The 13,757-nt window shown below is 36.8% G+C and overlaps 1 protein-coding gene across 2 annotated transcripts in view; it reads right to left on the bottom strand.

Moving 5' to 3' along the window:
• Positions 1 to 317: 317 nt before the first annotated feature.
• The window catches only part of SKAP2 (src kinase associated phosphoprotein 2), a 121,717-nt gene continuing 108,277 nt past the window's right edge, over positions 318 to 13,757 (bottom strand). For both annotated transcript variants that reach the window (XM_066195407.1, XM_066195413.1), the window contains 3 exons: positions 12,741 to 12,853; positions 3,147 to 3,248; positions 318 to 2,742 (listed from right to left, as the gene is read on the bottom strand). In XM_066195407.1, coding sequence (XP_066051504.1) covers positions 3,156 to 3,248; positions 12,741 to 12,853 — 206 coding nt within the window. In that variant the 3' untranslated portion in view covers positions 318 to 2,742; positions 3,147 to 3,155. The remainder of the gene's footprint in view (positions 2,743 to 3,146; positions 3,249 to 12,740; positions 12,854 to 13,757) is intronic.

Raw genomic sequence — 13,757 nt, 5'->3', positions numbered from 1 at the left:
CCTAACAAGATGCTGCAAAAATATGTGAACCAGTTATCCGTATACAGAAGCACATGAAAAGATACTACAGAGTGGCGTGATTATATCCGGGTGCCTCTGCTATAAAAAGCATTTGTATTACCCTTACTTCTCTGAATAAATTCAAATGACAGCCCCATTTCATTTCTTCATTCAGTCTGGAGGCCAGATGGCATTAGAATCATTTACTTCACCTTGTTGTGCTTAATTACTACAATCAACACACTATTTTCCAAATTAATCATAACAAAGTAATTTCATTAGTAACACAGCAGGCTGTTGAATTATTAGCATCATAACAGTTTGCAAACAATTAAACTTTATTTGAACCTTAAAAATTTGCAGAGTAGAACATTATTATAAGATCTAATGGCAGTACCATACAAACCCAGAACACAGCAAATAATCAAGTAAAACGCTGTACAATGTGAGAGTTACAATCACCTTTTAAAAATCTGCTCTCTCACCGTTCACAGAAAGGCAAGCACAATCTAAGTGAACAAAGAAAATTAGGCTATTAACGTCTTCTACCCGAGTTTCATTTAAGTTGTATTGAGATTTTCTTATCCAAAAAAGGTTATGGTATTCGCACAGATTTACAGTAAACCATTCATCTGTGGCTCATCGCTGGTTTATTCTGAGACACTACCAGTGAGTTTCGGGACATCTTTCACGTTTCGAATTTAAGGCACTTTATTTACAATCTCCTAGCAATAAGTACTAAGAAGGGGGAAGCCCTAGAAGAGAACTACAGACAAAAGCCACTTGATGTCTCCGGCTGTCGCCACCCAGGAGCGAGGCCGCGCCGGGCAGCTCTGCCCCTCATCGCTTGGGTAAGGACTCCCTCTCCTGGAAAAACGGCAGAAAAGGCGCGGGACAGCAATGGAGGGGGAAGGGGACAGGGACGGGACCGGGATACGCCTCCGCCCCCGCCTCCGCCCGTCCCACGAAAATCTGCTGCCACCCAGCGCCGCGGCCGCGCAGCGCAAGGCCCGCGCCGGGCCCCCCGCGCCGGGCCGCGCCCGCAGCCAGCGCCGAGCGAAGGCAGCCCGCCTCAGGAGGAGGGGGAGGGTTTATTCCCGAAAAAGTACATGGTGGTGGTGGTGGTGGTGGTGGTGGTGGGATTCGGAATTCTGTAATTAATAAAAAGCCATTTCGGTGGGCAGATTTATGGCGCTGCCATGTTAACAAGGGAGAAGGAGCGTTTCCAGCCCCGCTATTAACGCTTCACATTCTGTACACAATCCACCAGTACGCTTGACAAATTAAAGTAGTAAAAGATCTGAAGACTATAATCTATCATTTTAATGCTTCGCTGATAAGGCACAGAATCAATTCCAATGACTATCTCTTTAAAAAATTACAACAAAACTCCGTCCCGTTTGACGCCTGTTAGAATTCAGTGTACCCGCAAGTACCATCCATTAGCTAACACAGAGCACAACATCTTAGTTTACTGAAAGGATCCAAATTCCGAGTTCAGACTAACGTTTCCTTTTAACCCACAGCGTTCCCAGGGTCCGCCTGAAGCATAAACAGCACAAGGCAACTACAAGGGACCTGCACAGGCTCAGCAGCTCACAGGCTGGCCTGACTCGCCTCGTCGGCAGATTAAAAGGTCTCACAAATCAACTGTCTGGGAGGACCCAAAAAAGTTGATCTTGCGTGCTAATGGTAAAGCACATCTCCAAAAGAGGAGTACGCAAAGTATTAACTCTGACTTGCCCAACCACTTGTCCACAAGTGGTTGTGTTTGAGTGTACTTTTTTATGTTTCAATCAATGTTTTTGATTAGCCACAAAGTTCTGGCTTTGACACAAGAATGCAGGGAGTTGATACTAATCCACACAGGGTGAAGATGAAGATCTGTGTTGCAAAACCTGTGTCAGAATTCCACAAACCAGCAAGGTATCCAGACATAACTCTGCAAAAGTATCTATAAGGTGCAGATAAAATATTTCACATTACCAGGGACAAAAATATTTTTACCTGCAATTTAGCTTAAGTTGACTTAGCAAAAATTTCTCTTAATATATTATTTTCACAAATTTTCATACAATTACCGTGTTCAAGTCAGAATGGTACCAGGGCAGAATTACCACACAGGCCCATTTATTACACCAGCAAAAGAATCAAGTCTTCACTGCGTGTCAACAAAATAGTATTTAATAATACAATACTAAATATTTGAGAAAAAATAATTCACTGGCTAAAGCATAACTTAAAACATTTGGAAACAGAACACCCTGAAGACTCGAAATACTACACATAAATTTCCTTCAACTTTCTGATGAAACTGCACAAGATGTACAGTGAGCATCAAAAGGTTAATGCCCATATGAATTGAGTGATAGTTTACCCTCAACGTTCTGCTTAATTTTTCTGAATCTGCAGAACAGGAAAAGATAGCAAAATTCCCTGAGAGAACACAAACCTACGGCTGTACAGAGTGCTGCTAACGTTAAAAAAAGAGCAACAGGCACTATATGGCTGCTTGTGTCCCATATGTTAATTACCATTTATTACAATTCTATGAAAAGTGGCTAAGGAGAATATTTCTGTAAAGTTGTGATCGATTACAGTTTATAATGTTTACTATACACAAGGCAATGATCTGACTATGTTCGCTGAAACCGCAGAACATGTACAGCAGAATCTTCTTCCAGAAGCTGGGTCTGCAAACTGCAGCTGCACACCACTCTTCATTTCAAGTGCACATTTCTCCTGATTAGGGAGAGGGAAATTGAAAGTTCATCATTAACCAAAAAACCCTCAAACATGCATATCAAACCCAGTCCAAATATCCATCCCCTTCCACAGTTTTCTGCACAGATAGATACATACACATATTACTAAAGTAACAAAACTAAATAGAAACAACATCAATTTTTTTTTTAAATCTGGAAAAGGAACACAGTTATTAAATATATCATCTTTTGTACCTTGTGGTTTAATATTTCATATAGAATCCCAGAAGAAAAAGTACTTTAATTGAACCTTCAATATATTTTGCCATAATCTTTATGTTAACAGGACTCCTACAAAGGTTCCAGGAAAGACATACTTATGAAACAGAGAACAAGGGAACATATAAGCCATTACAGAAGATTGGATTAAAATGTACTTACCCAGGCCTCTCAAATATCATACATCTCCATTATGTAGGCTTTAGGCACCAAGCCAATGGTTCCCTTCATTTCTCCTACCCACCAGCCAAATCTATCGTACTCCTAATTGAAAACAATACGCAGTATTAACCTTTAGTCTGATATAAATGCAATAGAGTTTTGTATGCAACTCCTTATGGATGCTTTCTCTTATATACAGTTATAATCATTTCAACTGAAAATTAAAACATTTTATCTTTTTGTTACAGGCGTTCACATGCAGTTAGGCAAAGGCAGAAGCTAAATTTTAAAAAGGCCAGACATACTCAAGAAAAATTTTAATTACAGCCACACTTTTCTAACACCTACTAAAAACAGCCTACCTCCTTATCCTGTGTTCATCAAAAATACAAAAACCTTGTCTTTGTAACTAAAATCTAATAGCACAATGTTGACATATAACAATCAACAGGGATTCTTTTAGTATCACAAGCTAAACTCTTAAGAAACTTACCATCAACTTATTTTAAAAGTTATTTCACTCAAATGTGAAGGGAACACTATATATCTAATACGTATTGTCTTTATATGGACAAAGTCTACTATTGCTTTAGGCTTGCAGAAAATTCTACAGCAGATCTCATATTCCTGACAGATGACTAATGTACTCCTGTTTCAAATATGTTTAGGCTTAGTCAGTTAAATATGAAACAAAATGAATTATAACAGTTTAAAGAAATAATGTCTTCCAAAAGCAGTAACAAGTAAGAGTATTGCGGTATTGTGGTATATAATTATTGTAAAAATAAAATAATGTAATACTGATATGTAATTATTGTATATTGTGGTATATAATTTACTTTTTTCCTATGAGGTATTTTAAGATCAATCCTAACAATGGTTCAATAAATTGTAACAGCTGGAATTGCACACACACATATATTGAGTTACAGATGAAGCATTACTAAAACAGAGACCGTACTCAAAACTAAATTATTAGTAAGACAGAAATTACTTTGGAACAAATGTACAAAATACACAGATATCTCTGATAAGCAACATCTGTTTCTTGCTACACTGCTCCTCTGATGAGAAGAGCAAAAGGCTCTAGGATTTTGAATTAGTGGTGCTACTGAGATGAAGCTACTATTTTGAACTGTAGGTAAAGTTTTTTGGTTATAAATAGCCAAGTGGAGCTTAAGGGTTAATGGAGTTTCATTAGAGCCCGAGCTATAATGATTTGCTGCTGGCATATTTTGCCTGGTCAAGAGTTCTCTGGGGTCCTATGAGGTGCTTAGTGTACTCAGCTCTCTCCGCTTAACTACGATGGCCTGCTTTCATGTGGGGTTTTTTCTTTGCCTTTTGCCTTTTTTTTTTTCTTTCCTTTTAATACTTGCTTGCAGGCAAACACACAGTTTTATATTTTCTAATTGTGGAAGGCTGAAAATTAGTCTTCAATTAAACATTTTCTTCCTTCTCTTAACAGTGAATTGGTGATGTAAAAGATTCTATTCTACTATGCATGAAATACTGCAGTAAGTGTGATTTAAAGGAAATCCACTTTTAAAAAATACAGCAGGAAAACCTTTATTTATTATGTGAACATGCAAACAAGAAAGCTGCAAAAATAATTCTACTTTCTTCCCCCTTCCACTGCAAAGCAGACTGCTGGGGATGGGTTTGGTCTTGAATGTCTAGAGGTATCTGAATCTGATCTTCAGTGCACACTGCTCTCCACAGAAGGCAATAACCTTTCCCATGGGGCTTCACATTACACCCCAAATCCTTAAAGGCGAAACACTGAGGTTTATAATCTTCCAGATCAGCCTGTTTAAAAATCTATGCTTTATCTCACAATACACTGTTTAAATATACAAACTAGATTTCAAGACTGAAGTGGGAAATTGCTGAAAGGAGCAGCACTCACGTATACTACTGGAATCTCAGCAATAAATCTCTCCCAGAGAAAGCAACAAAAGATTTTAAGCTGCTACATGGAATTCGCACAGCGACTGACAAGAGTGATTAAGCAAGTTTTGCTAGACATCAGCCAAAAAAACAAACAATACATGAAATGAGGGAAGTGGCTCAGTTAAGCAGTCATTAAACTGCATATGACAAATGGCACAGAAAAAGCCTGTGGATTACATTATCCATTGAAAATGTTCTACTTAGCAACACTACGTGGACTTAGAAACAATTGTTTTTAAAGAAACAATTCAGATAGTTCAAATTAAAATTAAAAGCATGCTGCTGTTTTGAAAACTTTCTGGGTTTTGCTACTTACTTATACACCACTTACTGCTCTGGCATGAAGCTAAGTGAGAAGATGAAATGAATGTTGATGTAACAGGCTAGTAAACTAATTTAAGGATTCACTGCAACCATTATACCATACAGACAATACTGCAACACAGAAGCTTTTACTTTACATTACTATTCTTTGCATGGGTCTCAAGAGCAACATGAATCCCAATTAAACTATCTGCAGTCTATAGAAGTCTGAACAAAAATATAATGCAGATACCTGGCTACCAAGAATATAAAACCTTAATCTCTGGTTTTAGAATAATTTGATAGCACTCCCTTTTAAGCTGATTAAAGTACAGACATTTCTCTTTAAACTCCTAACCCCTCCTTCCTATCCTCAATAACATGAAAGAGTGCTTAACTAGTGAGGCAGATAAGCAGCCCCCCTAGCCCTTTCTTGAAGTCACACATAAAAATCCAAACTGATGTATCATTACTATAAATGTTATCAATTATAAACTCCTTTGCAGCAATATAATTTCATTAATACACTGCTGTTGTGATATCCATATGTCTATTACTGCTGCTTAAGATGCGTAAAATAGAAGCCTGCAGTCCGTATTTGTGGAAAATAAGGATTACTATATAGAAGGATACGAATACAGTTAGGAGTTTTATATGAATTAAAAAGTTGGGAAACACTGTGCTTCTGCAAGCATCAGCTTCTGATCTCAGGTACCACTGGGTTTACCATCTGGTATCCCTCACTGCATTCAGCTCTTAATATCACTGCTAACATAGGCAAGCGACTATACTTCAGAAGGACTGATAAAATAATGAAGAGTCCTTTAATCTACAGGAAACCATTGTAGTCAATTTATAAGAAATATTGCATCCCTTTGTAGGATGTGTAATTATTTTCTATTAATCATGTGCTATAAAGCTACATTATGTGGTTATTCTGTTATCACTAGAAAGAGGCCTGCAGTCAGCTCCTGACAATGTTAGGTAATTACTAACACAAAGCTTCTTTCTCCTTATGTAGAAACGCTATCAAGATCCAGAGGTGCTGTGATGCTCGCTGTATGAAAATAACTCTCCAAAGAAATTCAATAAGTACAAAATGAATTGCTCCAAGGCAAATAGAGGGATAGGAGAGGGGGGCAGGGCCAGATCCAGCCGCCCTGCAATGAGGAGAATGCACAAGTGTGCGGCCACGCTCTGCCATGTGACAGGGAGCACATTTGCCATACCAGGCAATGTTAGCAGCACCAGGGGGAGGAGGGGGCCACCACAACCCCTCCCCCAGAAGACAAGCACCAGGGCAATGGAATATATTATGCCAAATAATATGAAACAACCACCTTAACAAATGACCAAATGCTTTCTAAGCTACTTCTACATTTCCACTGTCATAGAGTGGATTATTTTTTTCCCCCAGCAGAAATTTATTAACCAAAGTGAAGTAATTTCACAGGGCAGGAAGAACAGGTTATGATTCAACATTTAACATGCTGGCAAAACACACTCTGTACAGCATGCTAGATAGTGGGGGGTAAAAATCCCATCAGGCTGCTTAAATGCTCTCAACTGAACACACTGTGAGCAAATACTTCTCCTTGTCCCCATCCCACTCATTTCAGTGCATTGATGTTTAGGTACCCATGACTCATGAGACACTGATCATAAAACCTTTTGTACTTGGGGAAAATGCAATAGTTAGCAATATACTCCCTGTTTTCCACAGATATTATTTATATCCAAGATTTTAGTCCTCTACAGAAGAAAATTTTGGTATTTTGAGATACAAAAAGAGAAAAATTTAGAGAAAAATTTTATACTTGAGGACTTCCAAAGCAGTTGCTACCTTTAGAAGAGTTCCTATGCCTATATGAGATTCTCCAGATGCTTTGCACCATATAAACTTCTACTGACTTCAGCAGAAGTTGAGAACATCTAGTTCTTGTGCAATTAGTCTCCATTGTTGAATACATATGGTATGTTTTTTCCTGTTTCTGGTGTGGGGTTTTTTTATTTGTTTGGTTTTAAAAAAGAGTTGCTGAAAATTATCATTGTGTTTCAATGCCTTGAAGAAAAATATGGAGTTGTATTTAAAACAAAACACAACTGAAATATGTGAATTCAAGGTTTTTCTCCTTCCTTCTTCTAGTGGCATTGTAAGGAATACTAACTTATGGGCTGAATCCCTGCAAACTTTAAAACTGAAAAGTGAAATATATCTATAGCCTTGTTTGAGATTATAATAAGTAACTTCTACTATCAAGCTAAATATGTGTCAGAAGCAGGGATAAATTTTTTGCAGAGAACATCCTAGGGTGCAATTTTGGCAAGATAATATTTTAGAACATCTCAAATTCATCCAGGAGATTCATACTAGCTAAAAAGTTTTAGAACTTCCTTTGGTGTAATTGTTGAATGATACACTATCAACCAGGGAGCAGTTTTGGCACAGAACCACATTTTCTCCAAAAGCAGAGAATGACAAATGTCTTAAATAACTGAATGAGACTTTTTCACAGGTAGTAGAGTTGTTTTAAGACAGCAATAAAATGGTCATCTTTAAAAATATAAGCACCAGATTTATTGCAGGGTTGCATTATTAGGTTTTACTTCCCACAATGACATGGGTGAAAATATACAGCAATTAAAGATTTCCAATATATATCACAGTAAGCAGATGGAGTTCTGAACCAAAACTGCCCCCAGAAAACATCCCGGAACAACACAAAGGCCATTTTATTTTCCATTAGATGACACGTGGCCAACTTTTCTTCTAATCTGATAGGTAAAGGCTTACATATTATCAGTGTGCAAACCAACAGAGCTAGAGTCACTTTGCATTAGTTCTAACCAACCTTCTGTTTAAAGGCCTTCACTATTGTTTTCAGACATGAACTTATTGTTCTCCCACCCCCACCTGTAAAGATTAAAACTAAACAAGCCAGGAAACGCGTGATGTACAACTGAGTAGTGCATTTTAGTTTTGATCAGGAGCATTCCACTGAACTGAATCTCCTAAAGCTCCCCCACCTTCCTCCCACTGGCTCCCTTTGCAGAGCCATCAGCCTCAGAACACGCACTACATTTATTTCAGATGAAGCTAAAATGGAAGGTGCCCTTGAACATGCTCCAACCATTAATGTATTCTTATTCCACAAAACCAGGCTAGACCTCCTTGGACATCAAACAGCCTGGAAAAAGCATGGTATGGACACCAGGGCTCAAAGCACTAAGTGTTTCACTCTGCAAATTTGCTCCTATTGGTACTCCTATTTGCTAGAAGAGCCACAGACAGTATGGCCATGGAATAGAAAGTACAGATCTCAGTATGATCACCCAGAAAACCTGAAAAACACTCAGGATTTTAGTATGTCTTTCATATATTTTGAAAAAAAAAAAACTGAATAAATACATTTTATTGAGATTATACAGATAGTGAACAAAACGTTCACAGTGATTCTGAAACAGCTGCATGGTTAAGTTGCACCTTTATTTTATAAGCAGTAACCTGAGCTGTGGAGATTCTTTGTCTTTTTACTAGGCAAAAAACACAGGTTGAGATGTGAGCATTTTAACATTTATTGTATTGAAAGAACAAAAATCTGCCACATATGAAACCTACAGCCACTGAATATAGGGTAATCTAAGCACCAAGTTAACACTCTACTTTCATGAAAAATTCTGGAGCAAAAGATTGTCACAGATGAGGTTTCTATGAATCATAAATACCAGAGTGAGCAGCATAGGTATGCAATGAAATAATAACGATAAAGGAGAATTTCAGTTTAAGATATACTTTCTGGTTTTAAAGTATTTTCTATTTTAATACAAATATAAATAAGAAATATATTAAATTAGTTTAATGTTAAGAAATGTCAGTAGTTCCACTAAGCAGGTGCCCACTAACATATTGAGGTAAATTTTCACTATTACTTGCATTTGGCTGATGAAACTATGGAACTTCGTAACACAAAACACCTAAAGCAAACGAACAAGTACTGCAAGTGTTGCACTTGCATAAATTGTCCATACAAAACTTGGGGGAAAAAAATAGAACTACCTCCATTCACAGTTATCTTTGTTTCTGGAAATTGATTTCTTGAGTAGAGCTATGGAAGATTTATAAAAATGATTGCTATACTATGGTCTGTTTTCCCATTTATCACGTGGGCTTGAAAGCAAAGGCAAGCCCATAAATGAGCAGGAGTTAAGAGCAATCATCCTTTTAGAAAACAGGACTACAAAGTATTGCATTTCTAACAGTCAATATTAACTAATAAATGTTATTAACAAGTCTCTTTATCAGTTCAGCTATATTTTTTTATTACAAAATGGAATAAGGGTATATAGTTTTCTGAAAGTTCACTTTATTCATAGCATAAGTGATAAACGCCACTTGAATATTCAAGAATATTATAAATTAAAATAATAGTAATAGTATATCTGTACAGATACATTGATCAATTAATCTGAAATGTTAACTGCATTTTTAAATAAAGTTAACCAGTAGTATTGTGATAGCTCTGTTAATTCTGCTCAGATCAAAAACTCAACTTTTGCGGGAAACTTGGTAGAAAAACCTAGAAAAAAGTTGTGAGGCTTTTGGGTTTGTTTTTTTTTTTTTGTAAAAATCCACAGGCCTGCTGCCACACAAAAGCCACGACTGACATAAATATTTAGAAAATAGCTTAAATAGTTTTTGAATACACCTTTAAAACAAGAAAAACATGCTTTTTCTACAGTAACTGCATTACTCGGTCATAGGTATCTCTCTTGACAGAGTGTGAGCTCATGCTCTTTGCAATAACACTGAGTTTTGATGCTCGTGTAAAAGCAAATTCTGAGGATTTGTCTTTGCGTAATACTTAGCTATTTCAGGAAGTAAACACTGCCAAACTGAAACCATGCTCATTTGTCTAAAAGACATTTACCTAGAAACTTATATGTAACGTATTGCTCCTCTTGCCTTATTTAAATTCTATAAATGCCCAAATTTGCTAAACTGGTTCATAATTACTTCTCCTATACTAATGATCTCATTTCTTGGAAACAAATAGTTGCTTTCCCCCTAATGTCTAAACAGGTATGAGAAAAGCTGGTAAAAATATAATGCTTTGGCATAACTGTTGCTGGGAGAGATGAATATCTATCTTATCACGTTCATCTGAGCAGGCTATACCATTTATATTTCACTGTAAAACAAAGAACTATTACATGTTGCACAAATATGCTCAATATTTTGTTAATGCTTCACCCTTCGTACTATAACATGGCTATACCCGTACTTACTTCCTTATCAGCAAAATGTGATTTTCAAGAGTAATGTTCCTGGCTGACATATGATAGAAAGGCAATAAAGCCACAGCTAGGTTCAGCTGAAGCTGAATTTATGACACCATTTTGGATGCATACACATCGCCCCCCTGTCAGTACCTGCATCTCTCATTTCCAACCACTAGATGGTGTGAAAAAATAAAAAAATTGCCTAGGATTCCTGCCGACTGCCACAAAATCCAAGTATTAATGTAGTGGATTAGGAAATATTTTAGAAGAAAAGTCTTGACCCACTTCAGGATGGTTAGGCTCACTTTTCCTTTGGTTATATTTTCACTTACCGGACAAAGAGCTCATAAATGATTAGACCTTGAAACTGAATCACGTGGAGGCTTAAGACAGATAATTCTCTGGCACTTTCCCCTCCAAGGACCCTAAATTCCAAGCTGACAGTAGCAGCCAACACTCATTTTTCTGAAAAAGCTGTAACAATCTTTAAGCGAAACAGGGCTGAATTTCCTGGGCTGTATTTTGGAGCAGAAATCATTCCCATAGAGAGAGGCTCTATATATCTGGAGCAGCAGCAAGCCTGCTTCAAGGACCGATTATGGATTAATCACGGCACGGCAACATGATAGTTGATATACAGAGGACAGCTTAAGCTACTGTTTTTCTATTTTGCTCCATTTTTTAAATTAAATTTCTCACTCTTTTGGGGAAGGAGTAGCAAACAATTTTTTTCACCTACAAGCTGAAGATTAAGATTTTATGGTCCCCATAATGTACCCAAAGAGCACAACCCACAAAGAGGCCAAACTCATACAGTGGAATCCATTCGCTCATGGGCTTTTTGGGGGGAGCGAGAGGGGGAGGAGGTGGTTATTTTAAATTAGTACAATTCTTCAGTGCTGAATAACTGCTTGAAAGTTTGCCCAATCCACAAGCTTTCTTCAGCCTTTAGTAATGCAATTCAGTTATTAGTGTAAGTGACAATGAAATACCTCAAAAGACATATATGGTCAAATTAATATTAGTAATATATCTTCTGTATTTTTATATAGGACTATCCTTCTATCTATAAATCTTAAATTTATTTAAAACAGAAGCTGTTACATTTATTATCCAGAAATGTAGTTAAAGGTATCACAGAAGATTTAAAGCAATTGTGACAAAACTTGATTTGAAACTAGGACAAACAGATGCCTTTAGCCTTCATGCACCTACTTAGGTATTTCAGTGACCTACAATATTTTTTGTTTTAATTACACTGAGCGGCAATTAGATAGACACGTATTTTTAAAAGTTTTTTTCAATGAGAACTTCAGAAGCTCAGCTTTTTTTTTTTTTAATACGTGGGGAAAACAGAAACTTCCTCTGATTAATTGTTCAGAAGCAGACTTCAATGGACCATGAGATACACATTTTAACAGAGGTTTTGTTTTTGTTGAGGAGGTCAAGGAAAAATCTGAAAATTAACCAACATTAACACAGAATAAAACTTCATGCCTTTACTATTTAGTGCCAATTCAGATGAGAGAAATTACATTTCTCATTTGCTTTGCAAACAGAAATGTAATAAAAAATGCCCAAATCTGTCAGAGCAAACAAATTTGGAACCTGAGCTCTCAGAACAATAACAATATACATACAAAGATGAAAGAATAGTTCAAAAAAAACAAACCATCTTCCGTAGCAAGATCCCAAAAAAAGTCAGAATCAGCAGAGTCAGGAATATAAAACAGGAAACAAAAAACATAACATACAAGATAACTTAAAATTCTACAAGGTTAACTTCTACAAGCAGAAAGTACATTGTCTCCTGTTAAGTCAGTTAACAAATGGTAGCCAAGATTTAACAAGTAAATAAACATGCTTTAAAGTTAATTCCTGTTACATGGCTATGTTTTGTGATTAGAGTTCATTTGACAAAATAATTAATTGCAGTGAGTATCTGATTGCAGACAAAGGATCTGAAAGGGAGTGCCAATTTCCCCCCACAGAACTGTGGGAATGTGCCCTTGTGCCATGGCTCTCTTTTTATAACCATGTAGCCCCAGTAGTGTCTCATACCTTGCTGACAATGTAGATAACGTCACCACGTTTAAATGTCAACTCATCACTTTCATCTCCTGTGCAGTCCCACACACCTTGATAGAAATTGGCATAATCTATATTTTTGCTATCTGCAAAGAAAACAGCATCTAATTATAAAACAATCAAGATTGACGACAACAAAAGTTACTCTTTAAACCCCCAGATAGTACAAAGCAATTTATTAGCACACATTTCTTATTCCTCTTTTCAGAAACAGCTCCTTCCTGCCATGAAAGCAAGTGAAAAATAAGTTTAATGTGCAAGCCCTTCACTGGCAAGTTGCATCACTGAGAGACATGTAGCTGCAAGTTTTCAAAGCATTTTTCAAAGCTGCAACTTAAAGCAGCTATTTTTCCTCTACCAGTATATTTCTAGCAAGCCATCTATGTATTCCAACTTGAAACTGATAAAACTGCTAGAATATAATTAATAATGATCAGTGAAAGGAAGCTAAAGTATTTTGTGATACACTCCCCCTTTCTCCTGTTCCAACAAAATTAAATAGCTTCTCTGAGAACCTATGAGATAATCCTTGATTCTTCCTTCTGAAATATTGGAGAACTTGGAAACTGTTGCTGAAGCTGCATTTCAAAAATATTTGTGTCAGCTCCAATTTAGGACATTAAGCCCTGGCTAAACGTGCAACTACACTACAGTCATAAACTCATCCTTCTAACAGCATAAGCACAATGGATGTGCTGTGTTCAAGCTGCCATACAGACCATTAACTGATTGATTATTTAGCACTCTTTGCTCTGTAATACGGCAATAACACAGTAATAAATGCTTTGTCATACATTTACAATACAGAGTGCATCTATTGAAACACAGCGCTCACACACAGTTAAATACACTGGGTGCTTCTGTTGCTCTGCAAACTATTTCCTGTTTTTAATTCCATGAGAATGGAGTGTGATGAGTTAATGCAAAAAGAATGTAAGCAATACCACTAAGATGACCGGTTACATTATGTATACACTAACCAGACAGAAT

Source organism: Chamaea fasciata, unplaced genomic scaffold, assembly GCF_029207755.1.
Source record: "Chamaea fasciata isolate MVZ Bird 193981 ecotype frontalis unplaced genomic scaffold, bChaFas1.0.hap1 SCAF_1, whole genome shotgun sequence".
Classification (NCBI taxonomy): domain Eukaryota; kingdom Metazoa; phylum Chordata; class Aves; order Passeriformes; family Sylviidae; genus Chamaea; species Chamaea fasciata.
Note: the sequence above shows the minus strand (reverse complement) of the source record. Positions and strands in the feature narration are given on the sequence as shown.